Source organism: Lotus japonicus, chromosome 2 (genome assembly GCF_012489685.1).
Source record: "Lotus japonicus ecotype B-129 chromosome 2, LjGifu_v1.2".
NCBI classification, from domain to species: Eukaryota; Viridiplantae; Streptophyta; class Magnoliopsida; order Fabales; family Fabaceae; genus Lotus; species Lotus japonicus.
The window spans coordinates 34,866,688-34,885,950 of record NC_080042.1 but is presented as its reverse complement, the minus strand read 5'-3'; the positions used below and the strand labels follow the sequence as shown (position 1 = coordinate 34,885,950).

At 37.9% G+C, this 19,263-nt stretch overlaps 2 protein-coding genes across 3 annotated transcripts; both read left to right on the top strand.

Moving 5' to 3' along the window:
- The first annotated feature begins 273 nt into the window (after nucleotides 1-273).
- On the top strand, nucleotides 274-6,824 carry LOC130737943 (uncharacterized). Its single transcript, XM_057589818.1, has 2 exons — nucleotides 274-1,166; nucleotides 5,881-6,824. Exons 1-2 carry the CDS (start codon nucleotides 603-605, stop codon nucleotides 6,589-6,591), a joined length of 1,275 nt encoding a protein of 424 aa, XP_057445801.1. The 5' UTR covers nucleotides 274-602; the 3' UTR covers nucleotides 6,592-6,824.
- Nucleotides 6,825-7,589: 765 nt separating this feature from the next.
- On the top strand, nucleotides 7,590-11,214 carry LOC130737941 (mitochondrial phosphate carrier protein 3, mitochondrial-like). 2 transcript variants are annotated; one of them, XM_057589817.1, is made up of 7 exons: nucleotides 7,590-7,711; nucleotides 7,821-8,081; nucleotides 9,026-9,387; nucleotides 9,620-9,663; nucleotides 9,911-10,125; nucleotides 10,680-10,804; nucleotides 10,905-11,214. In XM_057589817.1, the coding sequence occupies exons 2-7, from the start codon at nucleotides 7,827-7,829 to the stop codon at nucleotides 10,954-10,956; spliced, it is 1,053 nt and encodes a 350-aa protein (XP_057445800.1). In that variant the 5' UTR covers nucleotides 7,590-7,711; nucleotides 7,821-7,826; the 3' UTR covers nucleotides 10,957-11,214. The 2 variants fall into 2 exon arrangements, with proteins under 2 accessions (XP_057445800.1, XP_057445799.1); XM_057589816.1 differs by lacking the exon at nucleotides 7,590-7,711 and having other exon boundaries at nucleotides 7,718-8,081.
- The last annotated feature ends 8,049 nt before the right edge of the window (nucleotides 11,215-19,263 follow it).

Genomic DNA, 19,263 nt, shown 5'->3' with positions numbered 1-19,263 from the left:
TGCGACACTCACTCTGAATCTTTGGTTTGGTACCGACTTGACCCTAAGATCCATTTAATAAACTAACACAATGTATAGAATTACATATGCATCCAATTGCTTATAAAAAAACCTTATTCATTCATTTATATCTCTTAAAAAAATAATATTTCTCAATTTTTCCATTTTAAATTTACTTATAAAATGAAAGATTAATAATAAGAGGGATGACTTTTTAAAACTATTTACGGTAACATTTTAGCTCAAGTGCATGATAAGTCAAGTTTCAACACGATAAAAATTCTCAACCAATGACCATTTGAAAAGAGGCACACAAGAGATCTACATCTCTTCATTTCCTTTCAGTTCATCCACTTTTCCCCTTATACAAATCATCCTCTAAGATCTTGAAACTTGATGCCAAAAAACATACCCATACTATAACTGATCTTCATCTTCTCCAGATCCTATAATTCCCCCTCTTTTTTCAACTAACATCAAAATCGTTTTCCTTTTTTTCTTCTTACACTTAGAAATGAAACACAAGTTCTGCTAAACTCGAATCTGAGCAATAACAGAGTTTGAAACTTCAATAAAGGATCTGCGACGTCGTTTGATCTATAATGGGTGCGAACCACTCATTGGAAGTGGTGGAAGACAGCGACGAAGAAGAGGAACAAGAAGAAGAAGAAGATGAAGATGAAGAAGAAGAGAGGAACATCAACGGCCACATGGTTGAGACCCAATTGGGCAACCACGTCGTGAAGAAGGTTCTGGAACAAGAGCCGGAGATGCTTCCGTGTCACGCGTCGGCTTCTCCGCTGTCTCCGCAGCTTTCCTCTCTCGGAACGCCGCGCCTGGGGCCCTCCATCAAGGTCTGGGACCCTTACAACGTTCTCGCTCCGCCGCCTTCGCCGCCGCCGGCGGTGTTTTCGCGGAGCTTCTCGGGGAACGGGATGGTGGACGATGATGTTACGGAGGTCTTTCTGATCAGCCACGGGGAGTGTGAGTTGAATCTGGCGCCGGAGTTGGTGGCTGGACGGTGCCCCGCGGCGGCGCTCACGGCCAACGGGAAGCGGCAGGCCCGGGCACTGGCCGTGTTTCTCAAGTCTCAGGGGGTTCGGTTTGGTGCCGTGTATTCATCGCCGTTGGATCGGGCACGGTCAACTGCAGTTTTGGTCTGTAAGGTAAGTTTCCTCTTTTGTGCGATGAAATTTTTCGTTCTTCCATTAAAATAATGACATATGATATGCATGATTAATTTTTTCTTTTCTATTTTATGAGAAAGTGAGAGAAAACTGCTAAATGAAAATAAGGTCTATGTGCTTCAGAAGAACCTACAGTTTGTTCATTTGTTAAATGCTCTGAATTGAAGCAAATAAGGTCTATGTGCATTGATTGTGCTGGTTGGATTGTCTTATGTTTAAATAGTGGAAGTTGAGGGGGGGAGGGGGGGGGGGGGTGTTTTGAAGAGCTTTTCTTGAGCTTAGTTGAACTTATCTTTTGCTAAACTTATGTTTAGTTAAACTTATAAAAATAGCTTACGACATAGATGTGCATAGACGCATAGCAACTTTGTTATGGATGTCCAGATTTTGATCATTGCTTTACCTGAACATTGAGTATTTTTGTTGTTGTTATTTTACTATATTAGCATGTTTTACTTTGTTAGGGCATCTTCCATTTGCATAATTTGCATCTCTTAATTGATGGTTACATGTCATGATATCATTTGTTGATTGAGGTGATGGTTACCATTGTAGTATGTTCTATAGAACTGTTAGGATTTTAAATATCCTAACACCAACCACAAGTGAAGGAAGAGAAAAAGCGATAATTGTTTTGGTATTTTATTTTTTAGATCATGGGAGAAGTTATCTTTTGCGAGTATCCTCTGACCAGTCTTGTTGCTTTTCACCTACATTTATGGAATTGATATTGGCCACACCCTATTTTGTAAACATTTCTAACCCATTTCAGCCTCCCTATGCCTAGTAGTTAAATTTTTTTTTGAACTTTCCATACATACTGTAACCATTGCACGCGAATGTCTATTTTGATCCTCCAAACATATATTTGAGTTCATATTGGTCCTCCATTAACAAATACATCAAGTTGGTTCTCTTAATGCCCATTTTTGCTATTAAAATGTTTTTATGGAGTGAATTAATTGTCATTGATGGTGTCATTGATAAATGGAAGACCAATGTGATGTCATGTGTTATGTGTATTTGAAGGACCAAAATGTGTAATTTACTCTCTATTCTTTATAAAACTCATCTGAACATTTTCCCTTTTCAATTTGCAAAAAAGGAAAAGAAAAGTGGATCCTATTGCGCTCTAAGATTGATATTAGGTGGGTACATAAAAATAGCAACCTGGTTCTATATATTGTTCCTGCTGTTGCGGGGTCCTGCAGTGGTTGGCAATCTTTCCTTACATTTACAAGGGTCTGATTCTGTTAATTGAATTTGTGATATCCAAGTCTCATGGTAGCAAGATAGATCCTTGTGCGACAAAATAACATATGAGCACTTATATGAGTAAAAATTATGGAAGTTATTCTCCATTTAGTCAAAGTAGGATGTAAAAAGAAAGAAACTAGTCAAACTACTAAACCTCAAATAGGAGCCATGGTTTTGATGCAAGGCACTAAATAATCTTGTTCAGGAAAATGTTATTTCCAGTCCAGCATAGAATTGATGGCAGGCATTTCTGACACTCAACCCTAATTAGGAATGTTTAAATGAGGAGAGGGCGTAAGCATGGGCCTGGGATCAAGTGGGCAAGCTAGTTAGGCCTTGTTAATTGAGAGCAGTCTTTATTAGCTGTTATTAATCTGTTATAGATCAAGGCAGAGAAGGTAGAGGGAGTATGGTAGTTAGTTAGTGATTTATGGAGGGAGAGACCAGACTCTTGAATCCTGCAGTTACAGTTTTGTGGTAGTTACTTCTCTTCCTGATCTGGGTGCTCTTTTGATCCATGGCTAAAGAAGGACTCATCAATTGAAGTCTACCATTCTCTGGATCAGTTATTTGTCTTCTTGAGCTGGATTTTGTCCTATTCTCTGAACCAGCTTTATTAGCTGGAATGAGAGCTCTAAATCCAAGGAATTCATTGTCTTATAAAGAACTGAGAAGAAACTGCTTGAAAATTTGAGGAGGGAGCCTGTAAGGAGGGCAAGTATAGGGATTCTAGGATTTCAAAGTCAATAGTTCGTATAGGTGGTTGATTCACCTTAAAAAGCACTTTGGCTGCCATAAAGAAGTGATGGATGGAGAGTTGCAGCTGGCTATAGAAGCACCCTAAGCATGTGTTTATCATTGTTGCCTGTGAAAATGAAGGATAGCAATCCCAAAGCAACATGGGGAAGCTTCTACGTTTATGTTTGGTTGAGTTGATTATCCTTAAAACCTTGGTTTTGGCAATAGCTAAGTTATAGCTTTTGCCAAAACCATGATTTGGGAGATCCCCGATTTGAAACCGAACACACTATAAAAGGTTGTTCCCAATCACTTTTAACTGTGTCAGACATGCCAGTTTGGGTAACTGATTCAGAATTGGAAAATTCAGAAAAAAAAGAAGAGAAATGAAGGTTTGAAGTTGAAGGCTATATGAATCAAAAACATGGCCTGAAGGCAAGAACAATGTTAAAAGCAGCTAGCATTAAGGCATATAATTGGATATAGTGAAGGAAAATCCTCATCGGCCAATGGCGAAGGACGAACAGAGGAAAAACAAATTGCAGAATAGGATGAACATAAGCCATGAAGAAGCCACTCAAGCACTAGAAGGAGAAATTGTAATCAAGATGAAAGAATGAGTTGATGTCTGATCCAAGTTGCAGAAGACCCTTGGTTTTATCCGCTACAAATTCTCTGGTACCATATAGCCGGATCTGATGTCTAGAAACGGAGATCAACCCCTTCCAGTAATGTCAGAAATCAACCACTGAAAATTGCTGATGCAATTTATTTATCAATGTGAATGCAAACAAGCAACTTTCGTTACTTCTGGTGCCATATAGCCGGATCTGATGTCTAGAAACGGAGGTCAACCCCTTCCAGTAATGTCAGAAATCAACCACTGAAAATTGCTGATGAAATTTATTTATCAATGTGAATGCAAAAATAAGGTGAATAGGTGATTTCCAATTTACTCCGGGGTGTGCCATATTGGATCTTTACTAAACATCTATTTTTTTCAAGGCATGATAGGTGATCCTTACATAATACGGAAAATATGATTTCGGATCACAGTCATTTAATCCTTTATGGGAGAGCTTATTTCTGTTGAAGCACTAAACATTGAAGTCCTATATGAAAATAATCTGGAAGAAGATTGTGTTTGCTGCCCTTGGAATTCCTTCTACTAGTCTTTCCAAAGGGAGGTCCTTTGATTGTTCCCCACATTCTGTAACTAGTCATACAAAGAAAGGCGATCTTGAAGAAGTGGCAGAGTTGTGTAAGTTTCCAAGCTTTATAGGCTGATTCTAAAGCTTCAGTAACTGATCCTGTTGCATTTCATGTAAATGAAAGAGCTATTACTGTCCGTATGGATTGGAGCCTGAGTAAAATGCAGGTTATAACTGTGAATTCTGTTGATATGTTAGTAAAGAGGAATGGTTCTGTAAAGACTTAAGCAGTAGACCTTTATCAATCTGCTGGAGACTGGAAGAACCTTTTGGCCAGGTTGATGTGATTATTAAGAACACAGCCTTGATTGATGCCTTGGTTCTGAATGAGAATGCTGCTATCCTTTCGCATTAAAATGTGTTTCATGGAGAGTGGTGAAGGTGTCTTTATAATGGTTGGGAAAGTGTACAATCCACTCTTACAACTACAGATCATGAAATTGCTGATGAATCTCGAGTACCTGATGTATAGGATTGCACTGATACAAATCCAGATTCCTGTAGTATCAAATTTCAGCAAACGGACATGATGTGTAGAAAAACTTGAACACAACAGACTTAACAACAGTATGAAGCCAAAGAAAATAGAGGTATTTAGTTGGTCAGTAACTTGTGGTGGGGACAGGCTCTTCATGTTGATGACAGTTTTACGGTCATTCTTTTACTTTGTAACTTGTGGAGGGAGACAGGCTCTCCATTGATCTAGGGCTAAAGAAGATCATATGGATAAAATTCTACCATTCTCTTACAAATTTTTTCGTACTCTCTGAATCAGTTCTATCTGGAATGACAAAATTGATATGGATGCTTTTGTGGGGCGCAGCCGCAAATAATATCAGAAACGCGGCAGAACTAGTTTCCCTAATTAATAAGGAAAATATTTGATTTTTTTTATTGTTTTTATACTGTTTAGTAGTTGCAGGTTATTTTTAGAAGCATATTTTCAATATTTTCAATTTATGATCTCTTTCTTTGTTAGCTTGGATCTTATGATTTCTTTCCTAACTTTCTGTGTTAAATTCCTTTAAAAAGGGATGCCAGTATTCAATAAATAATAGCAATCAATTAGTCTTTAAATTAGTATACAACTAGATGGGGCTCTGTCAAGGATGAGTCTACTTCTCTTGTTCAATATAATGTCACTAGAAGGAGACCTGTGAGTAGGTCCTGTCCTAAGGTTCATAACAAAAATCAACTCCAGAAATCAGTTTTCCTGAATCTGTAATGCTTCAAGGGAATTTGGCAGTACTAGTATTTCCTTATACTCTATATTAAGAGTGCGAGACCTCATAAATCACACTGAAAGATGGTATATATAAAGGCAGAGATGTGTTTGTACGTATTTGTAGCTTGTAGTAGTAGCATTGAACTCCATGTGTCTTTGAATTTCCCTTCCTTTGATTGCGTCGCTGCCTGTGAGAAAAGGATTATTTATGTTTCAGAATCTCATGTATGAAATCTTACTGTCTTGAGTTTCCTTGGACCAGGAAGTAAATTTTCCGGAAGACCAAATTCAATCCTCAGATGCTCTTACTGAGATTAGTCAGGGAAGCTGGGAGGGCTGCCTTCGTTCGGAAATATATACACCTGACGTTCAGGGCTGGATTGATCGGTTCCAGCCGGATTTTACTGCACCTGCTGGAGAATCACTTCGACAAGTGGAATTCCGGATGATCCACTTCTTAAATGACACTGTCCTGGGATTACATGAAAAATTGAGATCAGTTTTATCATCACATCAAAATGACAGCCAGGCATTTGCTCAACACAATTCCCATGCCCTTTCAAACTCAACACATGACCCAGATGGACCTTCTCTCCATCCGAACCAATGGGATTCGCCCAACAGGCATCACCGACCCGCCTTCTCGAGGAAAAAATCCGGTAAGAGCAGGCTGCAATTTATGACAACCACCGGAGACGAGGTCGAAGATGAAGTTCATTCCAGCAACGTAAACCACCAAATTTCGCTGCACAATTCTAGTTTCAGCAGCTTTTCACCATCTGTTTCTTGTATAGGACTATTTACACATTCTGTGCCAATTAAGTGTCTCCTGACTGGCCTTCTTGGATGTAGCCCCTTGATGTTACACAAGTTCTGCATTGAAGACTCTTCAGTGACTGTGTTGCAGCATTCTGTGAGAACTGGTTGGCAGATAAAAAGGCTTAATGATACAGCGCACCTCAGGATTCTCTAACCAGAGGAACTGTACTCAAGCAATTTGAATTTTTGTCGTTGGGGGATTATATAAATTTAGGTTTGCGTGTTGAAACACATTAGCTCACAAGAATTGACGCCTTTCATTGTAACCTTTATTTATTTTTGCACTGGTCAATTCCGAAAGAGGAATGGTGCAGGAATTGGATTGCTGTATCAATTTTTTTACTTTCTATAATTACTTAAGTATTTTAAATTCAGACAAAAAGAAAATGTTTAGTTATTGAATGAAGTATATTAAATTAGTAGTTTGCAAATTTAAATCTAGAAAGAGGAGGTAGGGAGACTCGATCTTTGGTGGATAAAGAGGAAGGAATGAAAGTAAGGTAGTGATTGACCCGACTTATTTTTGACTTTTAAGTTATTTTTAAGAAAAGTTGAGCTAAACACACTTAATAATAAGCTCTTAAAAAATAAGCTACTTATGTTTAACAAAGAAAATATAAAAAAGTGACTTTTAAGTAACACACTTAATGATAGATGAATGCTTAAGAGAGTCGCTTGATGCGCCTCCTGTTGGAGGTGCTAGATGAACATCATTGCTAAAGGCTTTGGAGTTCTCTAGGCACGAGATCACATCAACCTCCGTTTATCAACCGAGGAATATGGGAGTTGGCGAATCCACATAGACCACTTGATAGAGGAATGCTTATGTTCAGAGTTTAAATTCTTGGAATAAAAATTCCAAATTTATGTTTCAGGTTTTAAGTCTTAAAACGCAAACTGACAACACATTCTGCGATCTAGAAACTTGGAAGCTAACATAGAGGAGGTTAGTATAGTCTTTTACTAATTTAAAGTGGGATTCTCAATTGGGTAATTGAATGCCAAATTCAACACCTTAAATATACTCATGGCTAGAAATTTGAATTTAGTCACGTTAACGATGTCACACAAGCCGCCAAAATTTAACGAGTTAATTGGAAGACCATTTACGTATCTAGAATTCCTCTGATTTCGTAGGTCCTTTCCTCTGTCTCAAAAGGAAGTCAAATAAGCAAACTGCCACGAAGGTTCAGTGGAATACCAAACATTGGAAAATTCTATTTGACAATATTCTAGTCTGCTCCACGTTTCGTGTATAAAACAGCAGAAAACAGGTAAGAAGTCTTCTGCATAAAACAGCAATCTCCAAGGAATTGGGAGATATACTAAACAGTGTCTTTCTTTTTTCCCTTTTCTCTCTAAGGAATTAATCTCTGTTTTCAGTCCTCAATGGGTGATCTCTCAGTAACCTCAGGCCGCAATTCTCTGGTCCCGAGTTTCCTGTACAAGAAGGATGTGGTTGAATCTTCGCCGTCGACGTCGTTATCGAGGTTCATGGTTGCTTCACCGAGCGAGCGTGGCAATTCTAACATCACGATGTACTCGCCGGCGTTCTACGGTGCTTGCGCCGTGGGTGGATTTCTCTGCTGTGGTCTGACTCACATGGCGGTTACACCTCTTGACCTTGTCAAATGTAATATGCAGGTAGATCTGCTTCCTTCTCTTCAGTCTTCACTTCAAATACAAACTTCTCTTTCTTTCACGGTTACGTGTGTTTGATCAATTAATTTTTTTTTATATGTAAATGTTAGTGGTTTTTTTTTTTTTTTTTTGAATGGGTAAATGTTAGTGGTTAGTTGTTAGTAAGTTAGAAAATCCCTTCAAAGTTCTATTCTAGGATTCGAACCATGGACATTCTCCTCCCCATCATTAACTATTTTTTCCTTTAAAATTAATAGTTGTCTAAATGATCTATGTGAAAGATTTTGTATAAAATAATTACAAAAATTAAGGTTGAAAACATGTTTATTTTTCTTTGGTCAAGGTCACGTTGGTCACAATTTTTTTGTTATTGGTGGGAGAAATTATCTTATAAAATTAAATAATATTTTTCTAGATACTTCAATACTTTTTATAATCGTAACCGTAATCAATACTAAAAAAATAACTTTTACTTTACCTGAAACATCTAAAATACTAAATTTTAAGTTTCAAATTTTAGTTAGGATTTTTCAAAAAAAAAAAAATTTAGTTAGGAAAAATAATGTCCTAAAAAAACTCACTTAATTGTTTGATGTTTAGTTGGGGAAAAATGATCACTTTTTTTTTTTTACATCGAAAAGATAAATTACACTCTCCAAGGTTTGATTCCTGAACCCTCTCAATATGCCCCAATTTTATTACTGTTAGAAGTCAATAGTTACCACTTGAGTTATCATTGAGGGACAAGAAGTCACAATTCATGTATGAAGGTTGTGCACCTGAACTTTTCAAAAATATTTTTATTAGTCTTTCAATAGCCTCTTGTGTTTCCATTAATTCATTTTGGCTTATTAAAAAACAAAAACAGACATGTGGTAATCTTAGTCAAGTTGTGCACTGAACTTTTACACAAATTTTTTAACGTGTAGTTAGTTATCAAATTTTAGGTTGATCCTGCTAAGTACAAGAGCACTACCTCTGCATTTCAAATCATGTTCAAGGAGCAGGGATTCAGGAGCTTTTTCCGAGGATGGGTGCCTACATATTTGGGTTACAGTGCACAGGGTGCCTTCAAATATGGGCTCTATGAGTACTTTAAGAAGTACTATTCTGACATTGCTGGTCCAGAGTATGCATCTAAGTATAAGACATTGATCTACCTCGCTGGTTCAGCTTCATCCGAGGTTATTGCAGATGTTGCACTTTGTCCATTCGAGGCGGTCAAGGTTCGGGTTCAAACTCAGCCCGGTTTTGCTCGAGGCCTTGCAGACGGGCTACCAAAATTAGTCAAATCTGAAGGAGTTGCAGGGTGAGTAAAGCACGTTCAACTAACATATTTAGCTTCTCAAAACAATTTTTTCAAATGAGCTAAGTTTTTGAATTGAGAAAAAATACATTCACACCTAATCCATTTGATAAACAACCACACATAAACTCTTTTGTTTTGATAGAAGGCTGGTTTGAAATTCCAAGTGCTAGTGCTACTCATGATGCTTGATAGTACTTGAATAAGCAATTGATGGAATGTCTTATTGTTTTAGGTTATATAAAGGAATCGTGCCTCTGTGGGGAAGACAGGTTCCATGTAAGTTGACCATCGTATGTAATCGCTTATTTATGTTGGTGCATTTGAGTAAGCAATTTAATTTATTAGTACTAAAATAAGCACTTATTTATTTATTGTTGATCTTAGATGCATTTACAAATCTAATAGTGTTATAAGTTAGAAATTGGAAAATAACTTAAATGGAAAACAAAATATTTGTATATGTGTGATGATGATATATATAAGACCAAAATATATAGAATGAAGTTTATGTTGTTTCTTGCAGATACAATGATGAAGTTTTCTTCTTTTGAGAACATTGTTGAGATGATGTATAAGCATGTCATCCCCAAACCAAAGAATGATTGCAGCAAAACCCTGCAACTTGGAGTGAGTTTTGCCGGTGGATATCTAGCTGGTATATTATGTGCGGTTGTATCTCATCCTGCTGATAACCTCGTCTCTTTCTTGAACAATTCAAAAGGGGCAACAGTTGGTGATGTAAGTGCTAAGTTAAATGTTGGAGTGAATACTCAATTTCATTCCTTAAAAAGTGTAAGAGTTGGCCAAATTAGTGTTTTTGATATCTTCACTATCAAGTAATTACCAATTATCCCAAACGCTTAATTTGTTGGGTAAATGTCACATTAATGGTTTTATATTATATTCTAACTCGTTCCCTCATGCAAGTGTCATTATGGCTTGAAGCATTGGCAATGCACGGGCTCACCTACCATGTGTTTAAAATTCAGCTTTTTATTAGAAGAATTGAGAGTGATAGGGATCGAACACTAGACCGTTTAGTCATAGAGGTTCTAATATCATGTCAAATAACAAATTATCTCAAAAGCTTAAATTGTTAGGTACATATCACATGAATGGTTTTATATTATATTCTAACATTCACAATTGTGATCCCGTTGTGATTACTTCTACCATGTTATTGCAACTGCAGCCGCAATTTAAAACTGTAATGTTGGGTATTTGGCAATTTTTTCTGCTTAACTGCATATTTGATCATGTTTCATAGATATTTGATGTATTGTCTAATGCAGGCGGTAAAGAATCTTGGACTATGGGGTCTGTTTACCCGTGGCCTTCCTCTTCGAATTCTTATGGTTGGAACTCTCACCGGAGCTCAATGGGGAATTTATGATGCATTCAAAGTTTCTGTGGGACTGTAAGCTTATACAATTGCTTGCTGGTTTTGATATATACTTTAGTTTTACTACGTTATGCTTTTGGATTCGATGATGAGATTCTTTTTTTTCCTTTATTAGGCCAACGACTGGTGGTGTTGCTCCTGCTGTTGTTCTTACTCCCACTACTTAGCTTTCAAAGATGTTAAATTTCCCACTGCATAAAGATTTCATTGATCATTTCAGAAAAGAAGAAAACTAGCGAATCAGGAGGACTTTAAATAAAATTGAGGAGTGGTGACTTTAGACTTTAGAGGAACTAAGTATTAGTACTTACTGCTTTTAGTTATAGTTATATTTATATTGTAATGGGTAGGATTTGAATTGTTTTTTATATATAGTATTATATACTCCCCAATTTTAAAGTGAGTGTTTTTTAATTTTTTACTAATTTCCCAAAACTCTTGTTGTTTTAGAAATTTAAAGATTATTTATCACATCTTCTTTCATATATTCCCTCATTTAAAGTTATATCACTCACTTACAATCGCCAATATTCACATGTTACTACCAATTACTTAATCATGAACTATTATTCTCTCTCCCATATAACTCTGAAAGGTATCAGAGACTCGAAGAGAGTAAGAGAGAGAGATAGCTAGAGAAAGTGAATTTTTTGAATGAATTGAACAATGAAGTACAACAATTACATGATTGAGTTATATAGTGTGAATAACTCAATTGAATGGATAAAAAACCCTCACTAGATCGTGTAAGCTTTGCCAAAACCCTGAGTTTGGTCTTAAAACAATGAAACAAAGTAGATGAAACAAATTTGATGAAGATGTCAGCTATCTGGGATGGAGCTGGAATATGCACTATAGTCACTTGCTTATCAGCTACACACTCATGAACAAAGTGAATATCCAGAGCAAAATGTTTGGTCTTGGAATGAAGAATAGGATTTGCAGTGAGATAAACTGGACAAAGATTATCACAATATATTAGAGAAGATGTGGATATAGGAACTCGTAGCTAAGAAAGGAGATCGAATCCACATAATCTCAGTGATAACCAAAGCTAAGCTGCGATAGTCAGCCTCCGTGCTTGAGGGAGCAACAATAGTCTGCTTCTGTAATGCCTCGATTTTAAGGGGTCACATATAGTCACTTGCTCAAGAAAATATGAAATGATTTTCATAAGGGGTTCACAATTACGAGTAATTTTTTTTTTCTTTTCAAAACATTTTCCAAGACCTGCCATGCACACACCTGCTCATAAAAACCCATACATCCATCTTTGACAAGGCAAATACGTAGGTAACAACGGATGTGCATAACATAAGAATTAGAACAAAAATAGAGCTTGGTTAGACAAATAAACTCAAGATGCAATGGCTTCATAGATCTGATATACTCCCTACGATTACCGCACCAGAGAATCGCAACAAAGCAATGCATCAGAACCTACCCCAAATATCAAATATAAACTTATACAAATTTTTCTGCAAGCTTTAACCAATGACTATAAGCTTCTCTACCCAAGGCCCTAGCCTTACATTCAAATCCACTCTTACAAGTCTTATATTGATCAAAAAAAGGCACTCGGGTTGATCAACTCACTATTGTGGTAGTTTTCTCATCGAGCAGCACAACCACCTTCTCCCAACAACACAACTACTCACAGCACCACCTGTCACGACCTGGCAGTATGCCGACCGCCCAACAGCAAACAACACAAACAAGGCATGCAATGGTCAACTTCCTAGGGTAATGTATAATATACTATAACATTACTCAGTATAATAATAGACAGAAGGTAACATGTAATTAAAAGCAACATATGTTCATATCCTGTAAAAACGATAAGTTCTGTCATCAGTTCACAAACACGTCATCTACATATACATATTCATATACTCACAAGACCAGCACCATGTGCCAATATAAAACTTGTACGACCTGATGGTCAGCCGATTAATTCAACGCGATTAGGAATTAACTTCCAAACCGATCCATTAAAATGTGATTCGGGTTTATTGATGACCCTCCGTTTGTCCTAGTTTTTCGAGTCATTTCTTTGTTTCTTTTAAGTTTTTTTCTTTGTCTCATGTAGTGTTTCATGCATTCTCATGCATTTTTTTTTATCTTTATTTGGGTCCTCTATGTAAATAAACCTTTGGATTTCCTGATATTTTCCTTGAGCTTTGATGAAGTAATCAGGTTTGAAACTGAAGAAGATGGAAGGCCAAGGAACTTGGAGTTTTGAAGAAGGCATTGAAGTGGAGTAAAGTTGGCTTTTGGAGTGTTTCTAGCGAGCAATTAGCGCGCGAGCGTGCCTTTTTGTCGCTCGAGCCCCACCACCTTTAGAAGCTTAAGGACTGGGAGTTTTGGCAATTGGCACTCGAGCGGTGAACATTGGCGCTCGAGTGCCAAGACCTACAGTGGCTGATTGAGTTTTGGAGTCAATTGGTGCTCGAGCGTGGCATGCTAGCGCTCGAGCGCCCAGGGTCGACAGTTTGGCCTATAAATAGATTTTAGTTGTTTTCTTTGAGGAGAAATTTTTGACACTTAGAATTTTATCTAAGTTTAGAAGTTGAGGAGCATCTTGGGGCTAGTGAGAGGTCTCCAACCTTTGTAACTCACGTTTTCTTTACATTGCTAGTATGAATTCTCTAGCCATGAGTGACTAGTTTCTTTTTGCTTTGAGTTTAAGTGATACTATGAAATGTTAGTTTTAATTCCTATCTCTATGCATGGGTTCTTGAGTCAATCTTTGAATCTCATTTCTGTTTTTATCTTTAAGCTTTAGTGTACGCTTGCTTTACGCTAACCTATAATCATAAAGGAAGTTGTATTATAGTTTAGGGACTTTTTTTGGAATTACTCCTTCTATACATGCTGCTAGGAATAAAGGAAGGGTTGGGGTTTATTGGCCTGACCATTGGATGCTTTATGCTTCAAACAAATGTTCAAGTACGCAAGAAATTGAGCTTATCCTTGAAGGTATGAAAAACGATAGAAAGGGGGGGGGGTTGAATAGCGTTTTCAATCTAAAACTTTTCCCACTTGAGATTTTAACAAATCTCTTCAAACACCGAAGATAAAAGTGCTAAGATAAGAGTTGAGGAAAGCACACAATGATTTTATCCTGGTTCACTTGATAAATCCCTCAAGCTAATCCAGTCCACCCGTTAAGGTGATTTCTTCCTTCTTAGAATGAAGGCAATCCACTAATCAGAGTTTGTAACAACTGCACTTGCAACCTGCAAAGTGACTAACAATACAATGACTTAGCTATCACTAAGATTCACTCTCTTAGTCTTCTCAAGGATCTAACCAACCTTGGTCTCCTTAAGGAAAAACAAACAACTGTTGGACTTCAGAGTCTTCACTTCTCAGCTTCTGGACCTTCTGGACCTTCAGAGCCTCTGGACCTTTAGAGCTTCTGGACCTTCAGAGCTTCTGGACCTTCAGAGCTTCTGGACCTTCAGAACTTCAAGTGATCTGAATCCATATCAGATCTTAACTATCTTCAGATCTTCTGAAGTTTATTCTACTGTTCAGATTGAACATAGTGAGTGCGAAAGCGTTGCGTAGGTTACTCTTTGAGCATAGTGCTTCTAATTTATGTGTAATTAGATCAGAGTCAGAGCCTGTAAGGCTCTAGACTTGTCTTAGTGCCATTTATGCAAAACTTTGAATAAAATGAATTTATAAGTTAAGTTTGAAGGTTGACAGATTCCTCCTGTCAACTTGCGTGAATTTTTAGAGGGTCTTAACGACCTCATTTAGGAAAACTTCCTTCATGAGAGTTGTAGCCCTTTAAGTTAAGAAAATTCTTCAAGTGGTTTCGCGTTAATACAATGTCTGTAGCTCCAGATATTCGTGATTTAATGGACAAAGGTCCAACTGTCCAGACCTTGCGAACTCTAATTTAAAACTTTGGGTTAAAGTCTTGTTTAATGTGTTAATTGGGCTGATTAGTGGGCTCAGGAGATCATAATCAGAAGATTAAGAGGAAGCTTAGTGGGCCAAGTGTGTTTGGATTGCCAAAGAGGGAGCTATGGTTATGAAAACCCTAGCCACACTAACAAAAGGGGGGAAATCCTATTTCTTTTTTCCTACTGTGCAAAACAGAAAACAAAACACGTGAAACACCAAACACTACAGAGAGCCATCATCACCATCTCCTCACCATCACCGGCTGCCACCCCAGCACCCACCCAACCACCGCCGGCCGCCGCCAGCAAGAGAGGAGGAGGGAGCGACTGCGAGAGAGAGTGCGACGCGAGCGGGAGAGGGAAAGGAAGAGGAACGCGTGGAGAGAACATTGGACAGCAAGGGGAGTCGACTTTCTGAACCTTACTTCCTCTATATTCAGATCACCCTCAAGGTAAGGGCTGGTCTAGGATGGGTAGCTTCATTAGGAAATTGTTTGCCATGACTTGATATGAAAGGTTTGTGTTGGAGGGTTTTGCATGAGGGTTGGATATTGGGATTAACTTGCTGGATTCTTCTTATGATCGTGTTCTTACTGGATTTGCCATGAGCCATGTGTTATTCCATATGCTATTCTTGCTTTAGTTCTTGATGCTTTGTGAAGATCCCATGCAATATTTGCTAAGTTTGACATGAAACTTAATTGTCCAACATGATGTTTGAGATGTGTTAGGTTCTGAAATCTTTTCTATGGATGATTCCACATGATTATAAAATGTTTTAGTTGCTGGAAAATGGCTTTGAAACCGTGTACTTGCATCTCCAAAATTTTAACTTAGGGCAGAAGTGACCCTGCCAGTTTTCTGCACTGGACAGCGCACTTCATGGCCCGATATCACCTATTTCCGGTCTTCAGATGAACAAGTGGTAAACTAGAAAGTTGTGGGATTTTGAATTAGCTTTCCAGACATGTGTATTACGAAAATTTTGGTTGAGAAACGAGCTCTGTAGGTCGATTTTAGTGAGCGCTGTTCCTGCTGTCTTTTAAAAAAAAAAATGGCCGAGACTCTTTTAAGGGTTTTGGGTGAAATTCTTTCTTCCGATTTATGCACAAGTTCACATGATGCTATGATTAATGGAATTGCTATGAATTATGTGTTGAGATGCATGAGATTTATATTCATGATATTTCTTAAGTAAATTACTGTGTTTATTAGTTAATTGAATAAGGGGTCGCTCACCTAGCCGTAATTCCCTTTATTCATTGTGAATGTGATATTGTGCTAACATAGTTGAGACAAGATTTAATAAGACTCTAGGATAACCATAGAGCCAAACTCAAAAGAGAATGAGACATAACTCGCATGCAAGTGTAATTTTAATGATGAGATTTGAGATGGACATAGGTCTAGAGTGGACTATGGACCATGAGAACGATGATACCTTGCACGCGAGGGAGATTTTCTTGAGAACTGTGCCTCTGCGGACGCACGTGATGTGTTTTGTGGATACTGTGGATCCACGTGATTGAGGTCTTGGACGGTGAGTCCCCCTCTGAGAATGGTGCCTCTGCGGACGCACGTGATTGGCCAAGGAGTTTTGGTGGGTTGTGTGAAGTGAGGAATCCGTTAGCATTGACTAATTAACTTGAAACTTTCCATAAGAGATATGTTATATATATAAATATACTGTTCCTTACTGTGATTTGTTATTGTTTTTCTGTTTGACCTGACCCTTTCTTGTTTGCTATGTGTTTATTTGGGGGGGGGGGGGGTAGATGACGAGAACGACGACGATGGCACATGTCCATCGGTGGACCATGAAACTTGAGGACCAGTACGATGACGAAGCCTGGGGGACCGACACCTCTGGGATTCGGAAGATCTATGTCGGAGATGTGTGCATCATTGGCGAGGTCGAGGTTCCGAAGAAGGACTCTGCGGGGCAAGAGGGGCAGTGAGTGCATGGGGGTCCCAGTGAGAGCGTGTATCTCTCCTTGGAACTTCATTTATTTATTTATTTTCTTATCTTGCTAAACTTGAGGAGGCAATTGGCTATTTTATGTAACCGGATTACTTTCACAGTGGGTTTTTCCACACATGGGTGTGGCCACGACATTATTTTCTACGTTTGTTTTATGATGATGTCGTTTAATGCGCGACGTTGATTATGACTTTATTTCAAGTTATCATTATTATTCCGCTGTTTATATTTATTGTTCTTTCGTCAGAGTTAGGATAAAGAAGTTTTCTGGAGACGTGATAATAAAGAGTTTTCTAGAAAGGAAAAATGAACCCTTATCAGTAAATAAAGAAGAGTAAATGAATCGGCGAAAATTATTTGCGAAATTTTGGTAATTACTTGACGCTTGAGAAATCGGGGCGTTACAGAGCCTGTCATTAAAACACTCAGAAAACAACGTTAGAGTACCATAATTGTTCATACATAATAGTTAACATGTAATCATCAAAACATAGAGTTGTACTACTTGATCAAAACTTGATCTTACAATCTCCCTCTTTTTGATGATGCAAAACCAAGTATTTTGATGAACAATTCTTAAACAATAAACTGAATTCACTCAGAGTTTAGAGAATAGAGATAAACTTATCCTGAGGTGAATGGTTTATGTTGCTCATTCTGAATCCAAGTTACAGCTTGATTCGGAGCTTAGCTCCCCCTGAATCTAAGACTTAATGAAAAAAATTAGTAATATATAGATTCTGAGCTAAATAATAAAATAGTTCAGAGTGAGAATTTATGACATAGATAATATGTGAATATCAGAGCACATAAATATTCATAGTCAAGGGCAAGGTAGAAGTATCAGAGTCAACCGATTTAGCATACGATCACTTCAAAAGAAGTGAAAATGTATTCCTTGCAAATGCCCACCGACAGATCTATGGTCATAAAGAGTGGAACTCTTAAATTCTCCAAAAGAAAAAGAAATCACACTAACACAGCGTACACATCAAAAACTGGTTGTACTCCCCTTTTTTGTCATAAGCAAAAAGCATGGGGTGTGAAAAACTTAGCTTGAAGTACCAGATACTCCCCCTTAGAGAAGGTCTAAGTTAAAAAAATGGAGAAAAGGATAATAATATAATTAATTAAGAAAATAGTTAATTAATGCAGATGAAGAAAATTAAATGAAATGAAGAACATCGGCCAAAGAAGAAAAGAACGTTTACTACCGGCCAAAAGGTTAAATGCTTGCATCGGTTTCCAATGAAGATATCTCGAGAAACTACTTTAACATTAACATCTGGAGAGTAACTCAGCTTATAAAAGGCAGGTAAATCCATAACTATCTTCACAACTCATCTGCTTCAGAATTCAAGTAGCAATGGCATCATACATAGCTTGCTTAGAAGAGCTCAGGAAGAAGGCATTTGATGAAGACTTGTTCATCAATGTTAGGCATCCAGAGGATCCTAGCATCTACCAGCTGACCAATCAGCTGCTGGGGATGAGTTTGAGTCCGGAGATGGACAACATCCTTAGAGGTTTCCTCAGATTTGTGGAGGAAATGCAAGAACTCTTCCAGAAGGAGCTGGACCTTTATGAAGAAATCAGAGCAGTAGAGGTGACTCTGGAGACTATGGCGGAGGGTCCTGAGAGGCAGGAGCTGCGCCGGAGCTTGGTCCACTTAGAATTTAGGCAGCATCGTCTGGAACTAGATAGGACAGAGATGCGTAGGCAATGTAGAATATCGAGGAAAAATCCTTCTTTTTAAATGATGTAATGCTAGTTGAATTATTAATAAAAATCATTTTCAATTATATGTTGTGTTAAGAATGCAAAAAAGCATAGATAAAACAAGTAAGCAAATAACATATAAAAGCAGGAAACACATAATGTAAAATGTCATAAGATAAACACAACCTAAACGAAAGAAAGAAAAAATTACTAAGATAGTAAAATCAGAGTAAAAGGAAATAATGAAAACAAATAGAGTTCCTAAACTTAGGCTTGGGTGTTCTGCGGAGAAGCTCAGCAAGCATAGCTGCCATATCTTTGACCAGAGCTTCTTGAGTTTCAAGACGTCTTTCAATATTATCAAGTCTGGACGGAGTGGCTTCATCATAGGATGGAATTGCAGAGCCTTGTTCAGAGTGAGGAACTTGAGCAGAGGTGGAGGCTATGTCAGTAATTGGAATGATCACAAGTGCTTGATGTCTAAGAGCATCAGCTTCAGCTTGTAGTCTAGCTGCTTGTTCCAGAGCCTCCAACCTTGCAGTTTCGCGTTGTTCAACTTCAAACCTTGCTGCAGCTTCTTCTTGCTCTTTCTTCTTCATTGCTTCTTCAATTGCAGCTTAGAGCTGGTCTCTTAACTTCTGTTCATTAGTGCTTCTCTTCTTTTGGAGCGCTGGCTAACAGCTTCAACTCTTTGATCCCTTTCAGCAGTAAGGATACCCATCATCACTGCAACTTGGTCAAGCATCCAAGTGCATAGACGATCCCAGTTTGCCGCAACCATGTCTGGTTTCTCACTAAGGTCAGTACGACCATGCACGTTGCGAACCCTTACAGATGCTTCATGATTAAATAAGTTG